The following is a 19686-nucleotide window of genomic DNA, read 5'->3' as shown; positions in this document are numbered from 1 at the left end:
ATTCAGGATATATAGAATTATTCAACTTTTTTTGAACCAAGGTGTAGCTAATTTTTGAGAATATCGACGACTCATATTCCCTTGGGACAAAAATAATTTTCACACCAGAAAACTGAAGTAAATTTAACCCGATTACGTTGTCGGATACCGGTTTTAAACTTTGATATTCACAGGGCTGGTCTAGCACCCTCTCCTCTGTGCTATATTTGCGGAGCAGGTGACAGTATAGATAGTTTTTTTTTTCTAATTCTGCTGCCGTTTTTCTTCTTTAAGGCATCTTTCTTCATTAAAGGCTTTTATAATCAAGGTTTAGACAACTTGGTTTAAATTTTCCATTCTGAATATTATTTCTCTTGGAGCCTCCTCTCTCAGAAACTACCACAGGGGTGTTAACCTCTGAAAGAATGCTAATGTCAGTAATACTGGCTAGCCACAGAGCACCCTAAATTATTTGCGTTGGTGTCTTCCCTCCAAACTAGCTTCGGTTTCATTTTTCACGAAGGGCACGTTGTCGTGAGGCATAACAAAAATAGTGCTTCCGAATTAGCTGCACTTCTCCATGTTTGAGCACTCGCTTCAGTTCGCTCGATCGTATTCTATAGTACTGATCATTTTACGGCCCGATGTTGCCCCGTGAGCCATGACCGAGTGAGCTCGAGTGTGTGCCACAACGTCGCATGTTCCTGCTCCTCGTAGCACACCTGCTGTTTAATTTAGCAAAATGACAATGCATGTTCATTTACAACTCAGCGCTTTTTTATATTTAGTGCAATGAACACGTAATACATTGGCATGTAGGCCTTCCATGAGGTATTTTACTTATTTTTTTACAGTGTTGATGATTTCGAGGAACTTTGATGGAATACTCACAGAAATATTTCACCTCATCTTTTTTGCTCTATTGCATAGCTGGCGATCTAGAAACGGCAGCATGGTGCCGGAATTTTTGAAGACGCAAGAATTACTAATTATGACCTATTTCGATGTTCCAAGTTCAAAATTTGGGCCATTCGGTGTGAAACTTCATGAAGTAGATTTGTTTACAGCTCTTTTATACATTTAAAAAAATCATACGTGTTGATCCCGTGTTGTCTGAGAACCTATGACGCACGCCTCACTCAGCATGGTTCCGTGAATGCGAACCAGAAAATGACCGCGCAGCGAAGAGGTGCAGGCGGACCGCCTTAGATGCCGCTTGATGTTCCATTCTGAGCTTCTCCACATTCAAAAAAGTCACAGGTCTGCGCGGCACACGCAGCACAGTCACAGCGTAAACTGGTGGAGCGGCTCAAGAGTAGCTCTAATTTCGGCACCACGCACACCAGGGTCTTCGCGACAAAGTCTCTTTCTTTCTTTCTTTCTCTTTTATTTGAGAGAATTTCATACAAATTGGCTCAGGAGGCACAACAAAAGGCCCTCATCACCTCGTTTTGACGAGAACGATCAGAACTTCCAGCCCGGCGTCGACGGCGAGCTGCGGCTTGTAATTCTCTCTGCACAGCAGTCTGCTGAGCCCAATGATACGTGGCCGCGCAGGCCTGTGACGTTTGCAGGCACCTTAACTAGATGGCGCCACCATACAGGTGGAGACTGGGGATTGCGTTTTTTTTTTATAGCGCGCCTCGTCTGAATCGCATCTCGTCGTCTGCGCATGCGCATGCTGCGTTTGCAGGCGCCTTAACCAGATGGCGCCACCATACTAGCGGAGGTTTGGATCGTCAGCGCTCTGTTTAAAGCGCATTTTTCTGGTGACCGATAGCAAGCGCTTGCGTGGCTCAGTGGTAGAGGTATGGCTACACTTCCCGGTGGGAACCGGGTACTTTTTTCGCATTTCCAGCGATAGTGGTTACGATCGCCGGACGCCGTCGGCGGCGGCGGCGGCGGACACCATCGCGAACCGAAACGGCTATTGGAAAGAGCCCATACCAGCTTACGCTATAAAATTATATAATTAAGCTCGGTCCACAAGAGTCGCTTCCCTTAAAATGTGCCTAACCTATCTCGCTTTTTTTGCCTATTTGGTCTTTCGACTAAATGTTCATCATGCGGCTTGGGCGACTGCACCGACTCATACATAAGTAATGACACGTGACCACCACACCCGGATTTTGATGACGCTTAAAGAACCCTTGCAATAAACCTTACACCAAGAAGCGGCGCTCGGTACAGCGCGAGCTTGGAATTGTTGCATTGAAGGAAGGTATAATTCATGATTTCTTCCACGTCGAGGAATTTAGGTCTTCTACTGTGGTTAAGAAGTCGGCAGCCATCTCGGAAATTGATTGAAGCAAAGGAAAAGGCTATAATACTGCACCATTGCTTCTTGGAAATCAATGAACGAAATAATTTACGTGAGTGGTGGGGTGGGTTCACGAATTGGATAGCCACATAGAACCACGGCGTCGAAAGAAGTCGGAACTGAACCACAAACCGGAGATGAACCGGAACTGAACCGAACCAAACCAGTATTCTTTCCGCCACTTTGGAGCGAACCCTAACCGGAACTTTTTGCAGGCTAGGATTCTTGACTAGTTCGACAACAGGTCCAGCCCAGGATCATTGTCACTGAAATTCTACGCAAGCAGATGACGCCTTTGCGGCAATTCGGTGCCGCGCGTTATGTTTTATTGAAAATAGTTACGTGGCTTTTCACAGTGATATCCTTGGCTCATTGAACTGTACGCTGGGTCTGCTCAAATGTGGAGTGTGCGTAGAGCCAGCGCTTACTGTATAGACCAGTGTTTCTCAAAATTTTCCATCATGTGTCACCTTTTAGTAGTACGCAACCTAACATGACCCCTACCCCACACTCACAAACCTTTATAACTCTAGAAGGGTGCTAAAAGGGAAACTTGGGTGAGTTGGTGCAAATTCATGTTTGGGAAAATAACGCAAAATGACAAGCATTCCGGCAAACAACACGAAACTGGCACCGACACTTTACAAGTCTTCTGAAAATTTTATTTTTTTCAATAGATACAGGTGCTTTAACATTTTAATTTATTTAAAAGACATCTACCACAGTAGAAAGAGCACACAATAATACTTGTTGATGTTCTTAACACGGATTTATTTATTTATGTATTTTGCTGAGAAAGATGTATTTGATTTCTTGGTACATGCATATCTCCTAAACCTTAATTGTATAGTTTCGGTGCGACAAAATTACCTGCGGTTGGGAGGCCGCGCTTTGTGAAGTTTTCTTTGTCGCTACCGAAAGTTTAGATCTGCGTTTGTTTTGCCATTTAGCCGTCCATCTAATGGCCAAAGCTATTATTACACTCTGTTAATAAACATTTTTTCAAGGGTTACACACATACACAACAATATATTAGGGGTTTGCGAATACCGAACAGTAGATTTCGAATGCTGTAATCAGTGCTAGCATACTAATTAGGTGTTCCCTTTAATAAGAGTAGACCACATGGTATATCTTAATTTCTATGTACCTATCTTATTGATAGGTACATAGAAATTACCAAATCGAATCAAGCAAAGAAAGCCGAATATGAAATGGAATATCCAAAAATTTAACACAAACTTTTATTCTTACAAGTTATCGCCACAAAGATACGGTGATGCACATGCACGGGAGTCTCCTAGCATGCATAACAAGAATGTCTCAAGCTATCAATAAGATAGGTACATAGAAATTAAGATATACCATGTGGTCTACTCTTATTAAAGGGAACACCTAATTAGTATGCTAGCACTGATTACAGCTCAGTTCTAATACATGAAGGTCTGAAAAATATTGAAACGATGTTGAAGAACACAGGTTAACAAAACAACGATATTTATTAAGGGCGAACCTGTGCCCACGACTGAAAGTCACTGCGGTCGTAAAGAATGCCCGGCAGCCGCGTCGTTGTTGTTGTTGTTGTTGCCTCAAAACATGGCTCGAACCCACAGGGAGGATTGGCCACATTAGATTGTTTGAAATGTGCGTCTAACAAAACACAAATTGGGGGAAAGGCAAACATGTAACACAAAGCAATAGTCAACTGAATGCCAAAATAAATTTTGAGAGGGCATATTCATAAATTTAGGGGAAAAAATAAAGTGAAGTGTCGCGTTCTAAAACTGGCGTCCAACCATCTTCTTTCTTCTCGAGTGCTTCCTCGTGCGCATGGCGCATGCGAGCCGGGTCCAACCGGGTGCTCGTGCTACGAAGATTGCTGCCTGTTGTTGCTGAAGACCACACCACGGCGTGCACGGTGTCCAATACGAAGGGCACGCTACTTGAATGTGGCCAAGTTGTCACGGCAATATTTGGTAATCAGTATAATTGCTCAATAGAATGAAGAGTTCTTTTTTCTCTGAACTAATGAATTAGTGATGTTCATTTGTACTGAATACGAACGAGGTTCTCAATTCAATAGAGGCCATGTGTTCTGCGGCAACGTTTTATTTATTGGGTAGAAAATATGGCTGTCCAGTTTTTCTCAATAATACAGAAGGACTATCCCAACGTTAGGGCAGGTGGGCTGTCATAAGGCCAATCTGTGTGACAAACAAAAGGATGACGCATCACGTGATTCTGTCACGGCTCCCCGCGTAGCCTTCGCCGACAGTAGCTACCAGCCGCTGTCCGCGTCGTTTCCTTGTCAGGTTCGGCGGGATCTGCCACGTGTAAAAGATGCTAAAATCTGGAAGGTCACGGTAAGTTCTCGCCATGCTCCCCTCCCCCCTCACCTTTTGACGCACGTGCGGCTCCACTGCGCACGCGACATGTGGCACTGCGCGGCGTCCTCTCCAATTATTAGAGAGAGAGAGAGAGAGAGAGAAAGATTAGAGAGAGAGAGAGAGAGACCACTAGGTGGTGCCGCACTGTTTAGCTGGCTACCTACCGAGATCTGTTTTCAACTGCCTCTGGCCCGGTCCAGGGCCTTGCCCGCACCTGAATTTATTCTCCATTTTTTCACGAAGACTTCGGAGACACGTGGACACCATTCGCATCCCGGTCCGACGCCAAGCTGGCCCTCCAGGCCTCTCCAAGCATCCGAAGCGGCGCGGCGCCGCGCTAACCCTAAGACGCCGCGCCTGGACTTCTGGAATGCAGCGTCTCACCAAGCCCCTGCATCCAGCACTCACCGATGGCCCGCCGGCCTCCTCTTCTCTCGCCGCCAGCACCACCATGCCTACTCTGTCAACTCTCAACGCCACTAGCGACGTCAACAGTTCCAGGCCGGCTGCCCTGTCTCAACCGGCTGCGTTCCTCAGCTCCGCGCACGACACCGTGAAAATTCCGGCAACATTCAACGCTGTGAGTGACTGCCCCTGTCCGCAAGCGCTAAATATGCTTTCAGTTTACCAACACGCCCAACATATGGCGATGCTAAACGGTATTGACTGTCTTCGTGGTCGCACAATACATAGTTTGCACGTGACGTCATATCCGCCGCCTGCCCCGACCGTCCGCCATCGCTAGGCACCTCGCTACTAGCCGCTGGCCCGCTGCGTTTGTGTTCGGCGTTCGTTTCTACGTGTTAGCGCCGCGTGTTTGCTATCGTGAAAGCTTTGCGATGGCAAAAGTCAGGAGCCCTGAATTTTGCCCTTTCTACATGGACGAGCTTGTAGGGCCGACGCGGGCTCGCTACAAAGAAAAGGTCGGAATGTGCGACGGCGTGGACCCATACTAGCTGCACGTTGGCGTGGATAACACACCCGGCCACGACGTACGTGGATATTATTAATTATCTTGTCCCGTCCACGAGCTACGTCACGCTGAACGAAATAAAGGCTTACAAATCGCTGAAGGCGCACAATTACTTCACGAGCGGTTGGATGAGGAACGTTGCAGCGAAGCGCCTGTCGTCGGGTCTTCCCATCGTCCTCGGCGTGCGGCAGAGAAAGCTATCTCAGTATTTTTTGTGCTGCTCCATTCAGGGACAGCTTTCTTGCCACAAAGGTTCACCTATATGCACTTTTTCCCCAAGCTTCAAAACGTGTGTTCGTTTCTTTCTGCGAGTTTTGGTTTAGAGTTAGGTGCATGGTCCGTGCATGTGAATTTTGTTGCGTTAAATAGAAGTAGCCCACCATATTAAAAGCATGCAGACATTCAAATATTGCTTAACATATCGCTAAGCGAAGCACACATACCAAGAAATGACGATGCGAAGCAGTTTGTAGGCCGTTAAAAAAAAAGGGGGGGGGGGGGGTTTCCGTGCTAAAATCACGATCTAGTTGTGAAACACGCGGCAGTGGAGGGTTCCGGGATAATTTTGACCGCCCAGAGTTCTTTAACGTGCACTACAACACAAGTACACGGGCGTTTTTGAGAGCGGTAAAGGCGACTATGCGTGTGGGAGCGGGCGGTCACCAACCAGTACGGGGCTTTCGCTGCCGCCCTTTTACGATCATGCGTGATGTGCAGTGTTTTGGCGTGTTATATACTCGCCCGAAACAAAGTGACGACACGCACGTTGTTCAGGTCCTTCCGATTTATCCGGGAAAGCCACAGGCACCGACGTTTCTCCGACAGCATTCTTGTGCGTTCGCACTGCCATGTTCTTACGTTTGGTGTGGACCTACGCCCGGTTCTGCGTAGCTCGGCTTCGCGGCAGTGGTACCTCTTGTGCGGCAACCGAAAATCGCGCAGATTGGCATGATCACGACGCTAGAAGGAACTTCGGATCAACAACGCGTCAGCGCGCACAGCCTGCCCCAGCACGCTTCCGCAGGCCCGCAGGTGCCTAAAGATGGCGGACAGGCTCGCGGACCGGTGCGGAAGTGACGCACGTGCAAACTATGTATAGTTGAAGCCATAGGCGCCGACTACGGGGCGGCTCCGGGGCTCGAGCAACCTCCGGAATTTTTCCGGGGGAGGGGGGGAGGGGCTGAGCCCTCACCACCCCCCCCCCGGAAATTCGTCGCCTACGCCCCCCCCCCCCCCCCCCGCCCTTAAAATGTCATCACCGGAGTTCTGTTACCCACGTAATTTGAGGATTCTCCTGCGTTTCCTCCCCAGTTTCACTTTTGTAGTGGCAAACGCTTACGGCACCATTGTTGGCGCGGACGTGCACAGCCTTTAATTTATACTTTCGCTTTATTTCGGCAAATCCCAACAATAGAAGGACAAGCGCATTAGAAGCACGAGCGACGGCTACCTTATCCGCGTTTCGTCATATCAACATTTTTTTTTATTTCCGCTGTGAACACCATGCATAGACACAATATATTGAAATATGGGCAACGTTTATTTTATTTTTTAAAGAGAAAGAAGTAGCCAACTAAATTGATAGCCTATACCTAGAGAATGAATATGTTTATGTATGTTTACCTCACTTCAAATTACTTTGCGTGCTTTTCGGCCCTGAAAAAAAAAATAAACCTGCAGACTTCAGTGACCCCTTCGGCAGAGTCTTCTATCAACGGCGTGTGAAAAGCACGTGAGTGATATGTGTCTCAGTATTGATTCTCTTTCCAGTAGGCAATGCTAATGACTGGCGACAAAATAAAAGAAAAAAATGCTCTTCTAATTATTTACAACATTTACGCATTAGGTATCTTGCATGCAGAGGCCATAATTACGGGGTGTTTCAGCAAACACTTTCAAAAAATTTTTAAAGGTTGCCTGTGGCAGATAGCACAATTCTAGTTTATGAGCTGGTCTACTCGAGAGGTGGACATTACTTGCACAAAAAATTGAAATGCATAATCGAATGATTAAAAAAATCATCAATTAGGTTTTTAACATATTAGCTTATGGCCTGTGTTGCAATTTACTGAATTCTGGCAGTGTAATTCGCAAGGTGGATTGCACTAGGAACTAATTCTCAGGATGGCACCAGTTTCGAGCTATATAATTCCCGAAGATTGTGGAGAAATGCGCTGGCGTTCCAGTTACTTTTGCGCTTACCCGCCGTCGTTGTTTAGTGGCTATGGTGTTGGACTGCTAAGCATGAGATCGCGGGATCAAATCACGGTCACGGCGGCTGCATTTCGATCGGGCGAAATGCTAGAACACCCTTAACTTAGATTTAGGTGCAAGTTAAAGAACCCCAGGTGGTCTTAATTATTCCAGAGTCCTCCACTACGGCGTGCCTGATAACCAGATCGTGGTTTTGGCATGTAAAATCCCATAATTTGTTCTTTTCAAACTTTTGTGCTTGATGCATAGAACGACGTTTTGTTGAGTAAGTGACTGACACGCCAATGTATTTCTCCGCAAATTTAAAGAATTAATATCTCGACGCTTGGGTCTGCCTGAAATTTAGTTCAAAGTGGATCCGCACTGCACGGCTAGAATTTGTAAATTGCAACATGGGCCATAAGGTGGGCCAACATGGGCCATAAGGCACAAGGCCATGGGCCATAAGCTAAAAACTTAATGGGTTAATTTTGTTAATTAGTCGATTATGCATTTCAATTTTTGTGCAAGTAATGCCCACCTCTTCGAGTAGACGAGCTCATGAACTATAATTGTGCTATCTGCCACAGGAGACCTTTAAAAATTTTAGAAACTGTTCGCTGGAGCACCTTGTATGCAGAATTAACCGAAATGATGCCAAGCCGGATTCACCTGAAATCAGAATAAATAGAAGCCTAGAAGTCATGCGAAGCAGCGCTTATACTCGAACTCAAAGTACTAAAAGAAGAGTGCAATTTGGCCGGGAAGGCGAAGCAGTATTAGTGATAGCGAAGTAGAAGACAATTACACGAAAGAAGATTCTTACCATGTAAATCCGTGTAAGGATCGCACCCGTGTAAGGGCTGCACCCCCAACTTGTCAGCCAATATTTAAAAAAAGACATCCAACCGAGAAGCAATCGCGTTCCGTGCAATGATTCTGATTGGGCTCAACAGCGAATTGTCGCGCGCAGCGTACTTTCGCGCGTCGCTCCTGGATGTCGAGAGGAGGCGATCGTGGAGGTTTACGGTGGATTTGGTACTCGTAGTTGGAAAAATGAGGTCAAATGACCCGGTCCCATGAAAGGCTCGTCAAAATCGCGACAGAAAAGTGTGGCCCTTACAAGAGTCTATACGTTAGTTATAGTGTCCATATAAATTTTACTAAACATTCACATAAAATAAAATAGTAAGCATAGTGGACATAGTGGACATAGTAAGCACGGACCATGTAAACGTGTAAATACCTCACTGGATGACCCCTAGCACTCGCTTTCAGAACGCAAGCATTGTGAAGAACGCCGGCAGCGGAGGCGAACGGTTCGTACAGCCGCGCGATTCACCGCAACTCTGAAAATTAGATTCATCATCATCGTCTGCCTATGTTTATGTCCACTACTGACGGCCTCGGTGAGTGATCTGCGATGACCTCTGTTTCTTGAATCTGCAACACTAGGGGCGCAGAAAAACAGCCCGGCAAGGAAGACAGCGCGCATGAAGTTAGCAGCCATCCCTGGTCTCCGTTTATCATTGCACGCACCAATGATTACCAACAATTAGATATGATACGCGGGCCGCATAAGCGTCAGCCGTGCACAGTCATTCACAGCTATGGCAGGGCTAGAGGAGAAGACGCTTGCTCTCCTTCCCATTCGCGTTTGATTACGTGATCTACAAGTAACCCGAATATTGACCGCGTGGGAAATATTACATCCAGCTGCCATCCTTTTCGGCTCACTGTTACGTGTTTTTTCCCGCACCCACAGGGTAGGGGTCGCTTATGTATATGGCTTTTGGATTTAATGGGGAACATCACGGCGACGACAACCGCGACAATTTGCCTGGAGTGTCGATATAAGTGCATTCGCCATAAAGCTAGAAATAGAAAATTGTTAGCAGAGGGTATATATATATATATATATATATATATATATATATATATATATGTGTGTGTGTGTGTGTGTGTGTGTGTGTGTGTGTGTGTGTGTGTGTGTGTGTGTGTGTGTGTTGTGTGTGTGTGTGTGTGTGTGTGTGTGTGCGGTAAACTGGTCGGGCCCCAGCCCCCTCCCCCCCCCCCCCCGGAAAAATGGAAACTTTCCGTCTATGGTAGCAGCAACTTCAAACAAAGAACAAGAGAAACACTCTCTTCGTAGCCGCGAGCCCTCGCATGCTCCTTGTTAATATATGACCCCTCTCAACTACGTTACACTGGCTGCGTCTATCCTCCCTTGTGGACACGACTGAATGTACACCTGATACGTCTGGATTATTCACAAACAACCTACGTGTTTGTTTTTTTCACTCATAATGTCACGTAATGCACGCCCAGGTTTATAGTCGCGTTATAACGCCACCGTATGCCCGCGCAAGTTTGTATTCACGTAGTGTTTCATTGGCTTTGACATGAGTGACATGAGTCTTGGTATTCATGACGCCACTATATGCACGCGTGCTTGTGGTCATAGGTGACCCACTCTCTCTCTATATATTTTTTTTCCCTCTAACGGTTACGGAGAAAGTGCATAAATTTACCTGCATGGTTACAATCGCACCCTTGATGAACGCCGGGCCCCGGCCGAAACATAAAAATTAAATCACCTGACTCACCGGTCAATGGGAAATCGGTAGTTTTCGTTTCGTGTCTTCCTATCCATCTTCATCTTTTCTCTCACTTTCTGACTTCTCTTCATTTCCTTTTACTCCAGATTTTCCTGGAAGCAAGCATTAACCTTGTGTATCATAACCACATTTGATTATAAATATTGTTTCTCCGGCGTGGAAGCACCATCCTCGTGCGTCTTATGTGGACGAAGACAGAAAGCGTTTAAGGCAGCCAACATGAACGACGTCATGGGGAGGCTGGGCATATCAAGCGAGAGTCTTAACCGGAGAGGAGATTTCATAGGTTACATCTGTCACCTAACGGAGGACCCGGTAAGGACCGGCGTAGTGTGTCATCAGCTTTTCCAATTGTTCGACGCGGTGGGTGGGAACCATAGAAGGACAAGATTACTGGGAAGGAAGTCTTTTTCACTGTGGTGACTGTCATAGGGGCTCTTCTGCTTGTTCTCAGAAATTGAAAGCAACTCAGAGATCGATGAGCAACTTCACGTGCCTGTGTGGCTCAGACAATGACGTCGCGGGCGTATTCCTATGCAGAATCTTCAGCGATGGGTAGGACAGTGGCGAAATATTCTAAATGCTGCAGGTCATAGCATTTCTGCAGCACAGACATGATTCTCTGCATCACATCTTCAATTTCACAGTTGAAACATGTCCCCTAAAAGAAATAATATTACGTTCAGCAAGCAACACTTTTATTAGCTGCCTAGACATTTCTATTTATTTTGCAAGTTATGTTTGTATGTATACGCGAACCGTCTAAGCTGGGTGAAATGTGTTCAACCTAATCTTTAAAAAGCTATCCAAAACAACAACAAACACCAATTATGCTACTGAACTTCCTTAACATATCAGTGCTAAGAAAATAGCAGTTGTGCTCTAGCCATAAAAATCTATATTACGATGTATAAATGTAATGTTGTTTGTGCCAGCAGGCGTCTGTTACCGTCAAATATATATGTACACAGTAACTTTTACTACAAGCTTCCACTGAAGCATAGAAACTTACTTCCTAAAATAAACATCCTTACAAACAGCCTTTTATAAACATTCATTCCCGATTAGATGTCAGTATTTCCCTACAAAAAAGCAAGACACGTCAAAATGTTTCCTGTTATCAATGTGCCTACCTTTCCGTAAAATGTAACATGAGACAAGCTGTTCATTAAATTACCACCTCAAAAATGAGACATACAAATCTACAAAAAAAATTATCTTTTTCACCTCAATGTGCAAAAAACACCGAGAATAAGCATATTTAACGAAAAAAATAAAATAAATATATATCGGACAGTTTTTCCGCGATTGAGGGGCAACATCAGGCATACCTTGTAAGCGAAGCCGCCAATGGCTTTGTTATTAACTTGTACTGACCGCTTTGGTCATGTGTAAATCATAGGTGCACATCAATTTGCTTTATATCACCTGCGTTATGCAAGTGCAGCCGGGAATCTTGCATCGGTCTGCCTTCTCTGGCAGATTCTGGAGGACCAGCGCCTGACCAGACGGAAGTACGCTCCTCCACATCCCAAGTTAAGCAGCCAACAAGCCAGGGACTGGCGCCGCCTTCAAACCAACACTTACCCGCACATATCAAGGTTGCACGCAATGTTTCCAGAGGTATACACAACCAGTGTATGCCCCTGGTGCAACGACCACACAGCCACACTGACACACATTACATACCAGTGCAAGCAACGCCCAGCCGAGGCAGTATCCAGGCTGGTGAGCTCATCACAGACACTCAGAACGTGGTTATGGGAGGCACGGCTTTCCGAGCTGGCACTGGGAAGCCCACTGGCGACCAGTGGCAGCTGTGTGGGCATAAAACTGTGTGGGCATAAAACTGACATCCAAACGAGCTTCTAGTGCCACTTAATTGTGTTTGTTTACTTATTTGCTAAATAGTGCAGGCCCATCTGGGCCGAGGCAGGAAAGTACAAAACAACTAACACAGAAGAAGTCAATGTAGCATAGTTCAATGAGAGATGTTTCACAGAAGCCTTTTAGTTTGAGTGGGCAAAATATACTAAGCTCATATATCACGGCGCATTGTGACCGATGGAACAAATAAAGAGCACATAAAATTGTTAAAAACCTGTTGGTCTTCTACTTATTGTGTCATTTGAATGGAAAAGAGAAATTCAAGAAGGATAATTGGCCGCTAATTGGTGTTTAATGCAAACCCTGAGGAAACTTATACCGCTGTGGACGAATACTAATGTTTCAATATTTAATTACATGGAAACAAGTATGTAAAAATTGTAGTGGTCGAGTATTATCCTCACCATAGTATGCCTTGCTGTTCGAGGTGTCGCTGGGTTGTGTGTAGGCAGTGCTGCAGAAGCTTCACCCTTGAGCGTCCTGGAGGGCCTTGGACTGGGAGACTGGACAAAATACGTCAAGTGCAATGAGGGCGGACTGCTTGCTGCAACATAACTTGAAATTGCAGAGCGTGCAAACGAAACACCAGATGCACAGTTGAAGCTAAAACCCAGGACTAATAGCGACACCATTGGCTTCATTTAAAATTTAAGCACAATAATGACCAGCAAGCAGGACATTGTTAGGGGGATCAGTGGCTGTGGCTATATAGTGTATTTTTTATCTACTGTCCCAAAAAATGTTCATAAAGCTTACCAGCACAGTTGGCATGTTATAAATTTTATTACTGTTGGAAATGTTGGAGCCTAGCAAGAGTGTTAATTATGTTTGTAATGAGAGGACATGGCTGATGTATAATTCAGAGGAATGTGTTTTCCTTATTCCAACTTTACTGAAAAAAGTAGTTTTTCATCTTACATAACACAGCTTTGCTGCAGTTTGTTTTATATTCCTTATCTTGTACTTATCCTAGATGGACTAAAATTAGGTTATGATGTACCATATATGGCTTTCATTCATTAGCACTTGCTTTTGCCTGTGTTAAGAATGAAATTTGAATGCAGTACGCTTGTCACCTGTGTAAAAAAATGGCTGTAATGTAGCCAATGATAGGTTGAACAGTTCTATCTTTCTCTTCATTCTGAGCATTACTAATAGATCTTTTACATCTGTTGAAAACATCTTACAAAAAGCTGTATGACAGTCTCATATTCATTTTTGAAACTGAAATATTTGCTTTAAAGGTGAAATCCAAAATATATATTACAGAGAAACACCAGATTTTTGCAAAGCAGATCAGAACATGAATGAACCAAGGCACAGATATGAGAAAATGTCTTAAGCAAGCCCAGTGGTCATTACGACAATCAAACATGTCAGGAAACGTTGGATTTCGGAAGGCTCATCAGCGATGTCTGAATCAGTGAAGGACGAGCTAGCAGATGTAGCAGTACCCACTGCTAGCACATCAAACAAGCTTTCAGAGATGTCCATGTCCATTGTGGCTTGAGAGAGACCTGCCTGCATATAAAAAAACGTACTTCACTTCAGGAATGGTGGGGGATATCTACCACAGTCATGAAGAAGGTATGATCAAACTGGAAACATGCATTATGGCTGCATACAGCTGTGCATCAACTTACTGGCTCAACTTGATGCTGTTATGTTCCCGTGGATGTAGCTGCTTCACTTCAAGGTTGACTCATTGCTGTGGCATCGTCCTTTGCAAGCCTCTGCAGTTAAAGAATAACTCACCAGATATTTTTAAGGTCCAACAATAGCATTTGCTGTGGAATGCATTTACACAACCTTTGCAGAGTCATGCAAAAGACCTCTCATGATCTGTGCATGCTTTCCCTACACACTGCATCCCCTTGTGTAGAAAACTGTTTGATCTAAGTGTGCTTGTAAAATACACATACAGCTAATTGAATCTCGGGGAAAATGGAACTGTAGTAACTTCGCAGTGCATTTTTCACACAAAAATATCATAGATATAGCTGTAGCACATACATAATGTAATGTAATGCCTCCGATGTTATGCCTCCAGGCCTACAGGGTACTACTAATAAATGAATGAAAATGATGTTCACTCCTGTAACTTAAAGTAAAACTGTATTATTTCATCTCAACTGTCATTTACCTGTTGTTTAAAATATGTCCACCAACATCATATCTTCGGAAAAAAAAGAAAATGATATTTAGCCTCAACGTGGGGAGTGATTGAACTTTGCACTCACAAGCCGAGTTACTACGCGCAGAATCTTCTCTACAAAGTTATTGTTCTTGGCGACTATTGCAAAACTTGGTATGTGTAATGAAGACTAATCTTTCATGGTTTCTTCAATTAATTAGTTTTATTGCAATTTTGATTATTTTCAGCCGCAAGAAATACATACAAAATTCAGTCAATAATATTTTTATAGCATGAAATGTAATTCTTCGACAATAAATAGCTTCACATCGTGGGCTTTTTAGGGGTGTAAGCTAGCTGATAAAAGTACTTTATAGAGAAATAAATGTATAACACTTAGTGCGAATTATGACAAAGTTGGGGAAAAATGGCTTGAATAGTATTGCACCACTAATTCGTCAGTTATAATTCACACGAACACGTAGTCACTAACGATCGCGAATATCAGTTACATTTTCATAAATAAAAGAAACGTTCATTGTGCATATCTATGGAAGGACAGACCATCGCGTCGATTTTCTGTTCGATTAGAGCATCCTGGCACACAACACTTCATCACGCACGTGCGCCTACTGCTGACGGCAGTTCTCGCCGGTCTGCTAAGAGGCCGAAGACTTTGAGCAGATCTCGAGCAACAGTGTCGACTGCGCTAACTTAAATACGGGCCGCCACGCCCTAAATATGTTCGGAGTATCCTGCTCGCAGTGCATCCTTGGGCACAAAACGGGGCGAATTTTTTTCCCGTAGGGAAACAGTTGCTTCGGACCCTGTACGCTCGCTTAATCGCCTGCACATTTTGCGGGGGCGAAAGGCGTCATAGTTTCCTAGAAGACGTCGTCAAACGCAACGAATCGTCGTCGGAAGGGCGGCTTGGTCGCCTTCACACGTTTGCAGGGCGAAAGGTTTCCTCGTTTCCCTTGAAACCACACCGAAACGCAACCAGTCGTCCTTGAGGTGGTCCTCCCGGGTTGTTGAGCGCAATGCCGGTTAACCGACGCCTTCGTTCGCAACAGCCTTGGCGCCTGTCTGCTAATTAAGCGGCGAGACTCAACTGCTTCACGCACTCGAATTCCTTGACGAACCTCGGCGCGCGTTTGCCACGCCGAGTATGTACGCATATTCCGAAACCCCCGCAGCAGACGAAACCGAAGCCACCGAAGCGAGCCGAGTAAAATCTACCGTTTGCCTATCACGTGAGGGCCTATTTCCCATCATCCCATTCCTCTAAATGTTTTATGACTAAGCTACAAGATTGTCACGTGACGCTTCCTCCTAGTTTTTTTCCTTCCTCCATGTCGCTGAGTCCGTCTACACTTTATTGGCCCGTCTGGACTAATGAATGAACAAGCCTAACGAGGGTAAATGACTCTGTAGTTCAGCTTTCATATCGGTGTTTTTAAACAGACCATTATTTCGTGTCTACAGTGTCAGCACAACAAGCGATGAGTGCCGATATGACGCGTTTTAAACATACTATATGTGCTGTCGCCGAAGGCTGCCAGCCGCACTGACGGGGATATGTGACTGCACATACGTGTCGATTGAAATACATTGCCGAGCTAAGAAAATGTTGCATTTACCTTGCGCGAAGAACAAGAAACAGCTGTCAACATCGGCAGTAGCAGCCCGTACAGCGTCCCGGGTCGGCGGTTCATTTAATACTTTTTTCGGAGTTGCTATAGCAATCGAAAAAGCAATTCAGTGTTGCAGTACTTCCATGCATACTATGCAATACGGGCAACAACTTTTTCGGGTAGAGGCGCAAGGTTTAGTAGCGGGACGATAGCGCATCTACCATGTCTGTGCCAAACTGCAACTGTGTCTGCGTGTTGACATGGCAAATTATGAATCGGTAATCACGGATCGGTGATGGTGTGACATAGTGGTAAGATACTGGGATTGGGATCTGTAAGTCAGAGGCTGGAATCCTAGCGTTTTTTTTTTCATTTATTGCATTACAACGCTCTCTGTCCCTTTTTATATTTGAAAAAAATGTATGAAGTAGCCAGGCACCACGTATTTCTCGCTCTAGAGCTGCATTTCGCACCAGTACCCCACGCCCAGCGTCTCCCAGTATGACGCACCTTGTCAGCGTCCCAGCATCCAGCGCGCGACACTGGGCCCATAATCAGGCATGGCACTGGGCACTGAATACTGGGTTTTGCAATAGAAATCCAATTGGTTTTTGAGTGTTTATCTTTTTTCGCTAAGTCATTCTCATGTTTTCCGTGTCATGGTCATGACTATCACTTCTAGCACCATCCTGAAATGTTTCCTTCACTTAGTGCCCACGTCCGAACCAATTTCAATGGTATTTGAGCATTCATATTTTTTTCGCCGAGTCATTGTCATTTTTGCTGAGTCATCCTCATGACTATGGCTTCTACCCCATCCTTTAGTGTTTCCTTCGTTTAGTACCCACGTCCGAACCCAGTTCTGTGGTTTTTGAGTGGTAATGTTTTTTTCGCTGAGTCATTGTCATTTTTGCTAAATTATGGTGATGAATGATTTCTACCATCATCTCTAAGTGTTTCCTTCACTTAGTGCGCATGTCAGAACCCATTGCAGTGAATTTTGGGTGTTAATTTTTTTTCGCTGAGTCATTGTCATTTTTTCTTAGTCATGCTCATGAGTTTAAAAACAAATAAAGATATTATTCATAGGCTGCAAAAAAAGAATCTTGCCTATAATCGAAAATATTCCGCGCCGAACGCCTTCTGCTCCACTTTTCCATGAGCACAGCATCTTAAAATTCGAGAATATATTTTATATAAAGCTAGCGACAATCATCTACGATCAAATTAACTCGAACACAGATATATTTAAAGATACTTACTCCCGGAAGACACACACGTATAATGTCAGGAAAACCCCCTACTACAGTGAAAGGATTTGGCCCAACTACGGCAAGCAAAATCTAACACACCTATTCCTTGGTTTCCTCTTCTGTGTAAGATTTTCTTATCTTGTATACTTTTTTTCGGAAATGTAGTGTCCTAAAATTCAGCTGTGAAAATTTCTTTTCGATAAGCTCTTGACATCAGATATGTTCTACTTCACTGGTTAATACCACTGCTTAGTTTCTCTTTCCTATTTTTTTCTTGTTTCTTTTTCACTACATTTATGTATTAGAGCACCAGGCTGAGTGTTCTGCAATATTTTTGTTTTGTTCATTGCATTTATGTATTACATAGAGTGACACGCTGAGTGTTGTGCAATATCGTGGTCTGGGCGGGGATTGGCGCATTGTCAGGCATTCAGTTGCCTTTTGGCGACCCCTTCCCGCTGTGGGAAGATATGTATGCTTGAATTGATGAAATAAACTTCAAACTTCGAACTATGACTTCTACCAGCATCATTTAGTATTTCCTTCACTTAGTACGCACGTCCGAACCCATTCCAGTGGTTTTTGAGTGTTAATCTTTTTCGCTGGGTCATTTTCATGACCTACATGACACGCATGTGACCTACATGACACGCATGTCAGGACATTTAGGTCATGACTTATCACTTACGTTCGTCATACACTCCTGTCATACTATGCCAACTTGGGTACCTACCAAGTTAATGAAACGACCATGAGAGCGGAGCGGCTGTTTCATGACCTACATAACACGCATGTCATGACATATCATTTATGGTCGTCATATATACTCTTGTCATATGCCAATGTGTTGTGTATGCCAATTTTCGTACATACCAAGCTAAGGAAATGACATTTAGAGCACAAAGACCTAGGCGGCGAGATAGATAAATAGATAGATACGGCCAAAGTAGCAAATGTTCGCCAAGAAATGTTTTGCATTTAAAACAGAGGCAAAAGTGCTCGGCGATATATCTTGTGGCGGAAGTTACATCATACCAGCGTTTTTTTTTAAACGTCGAGCCCATTTTACATTTCCCTTTTTTGCGTCCTTGCATAGCGCCAGGAACTTTGAAGGTGAATTTTAAAGCTCACCTCGAGATTTTCGTGACAACGCGTTTCAACACGACGTCACATCCGTTTGACCACTGTTCCGCAAATAGCAAATCTTTGGTAGCGATATTCGTCGTTCTTTTACTTACAAAGTTTATGGAACCTTTGCTTTCTGCGCAAATATTATTTCAGCTCATGTAATAACCAGCTGGTGAATTAACTAGTTCTTCTACAGCAGTTTGGTACGCATTCTTCCATAGCACTTTGTGCAGTTGTTGTAAGGTGGGCCACGCATGAATACACTTCATCGTTATGTAACAAGTTAGACCAATCCCAGCTTGGAAGGCTATTGTATAGATCACAGTAGTCGCCGCGACGGGCCATGTATTTATGGATTGCAAGGAAACCGTGAATGGAGGGTAAAAATGTCAATCAGAACAAGGACATCAGATGCGTAACACATGCGAACATGTGAAATGTTAGATAAAAACAAGTATAAAACATTTCAAGAGCAATGAGGCAGTACATTCCATTGACAGAAGCCAGTTTACAAAGTCCTCAAAGATGCCCACTTTTTCATGAACTGGGGCACACTTGCTTCCAATTAAACCTGTATGCGAGTCAGCTTTTGGCAGAATAATATCTCCGTAAATGTTTGCTTTGTGCTCTGAAAAATTCTTTTGATCTTGGAGCTTTTTAAGGTGGCCTATAAATACAAGAACATAAGAGCTGGCAGGAAAGTAGTAACAGCCAACCAAGTAGTTTGCGCCATCAGACGCTGGTAATTCCACGCATAAATATTCGCCGTACTTTTCAAGGTCTTTCCGCCTAAATGTATGAAACTGCGACTTGCATGCTAATAAAACAGCGCCACCAAGCTTAACCGTATTGACGTACTTTGTCTGCTCTGAATACAGCATATTCAGCACTGAAATAAGACTCGCTTTTGCACGACTCGTTTAACTGTCTCCAGTAAGCGGATAATATAATATTCATATCAGAACCAATGTCATTTGCGCAAACGCACGTTTAGTTCTCAAACCTATCATACGTTGCTAATAAAAATTAACCTCACTCATAATCACATTGTTCTAACGTTGGAAGAAAATGTCGAGAGGGAGATAGCCTTCCAATGAAAAGGCGAAACACGTAAACATTTCGCCACGCATCGAGTTTGCTGACAAGTTCGAGATATTCATCCTCCAAAGACATATGAAAT

General features: G+C 44.2%; 1 protein-coding gene across 1 annotated transcript in view; it reads left to right on the top strand.

Moving 5' to 3' along the window:
• Window positions 1–19686, top strand: part of LOC125946144 (uncharacterized) — a 140490-nt gene that overhangs the window by 6691 nt on the left and 114113 nt on the right. The window contains 1 exon segment of the mRNA XM_049668641.1: window positions 4930–5266. Within this exon segment, the coding sequence (XP_049524598.1) occupies window positions 4930–5266 (337 nt within the window).

Source organism: Dermacentor silvarum, chromosome 6, assembly GCF_013339745.2.
Source record: "Dermacentor silvarum isolate Dsil-2018 chromosome 6, BIME_Dsil_1.4, whole genome shotgun sequence".
NCBI classification, from domain to species: domain Eukaryota; kingdom Metazoa; phylum Arthropoda; class Arachnida; order Ixodida; family Ixodidae; genus Dermacentor; species Dermacentor silvarum.
This window is presented reverse-complemented; position numbering and strand designations above follow the sequence as displayed.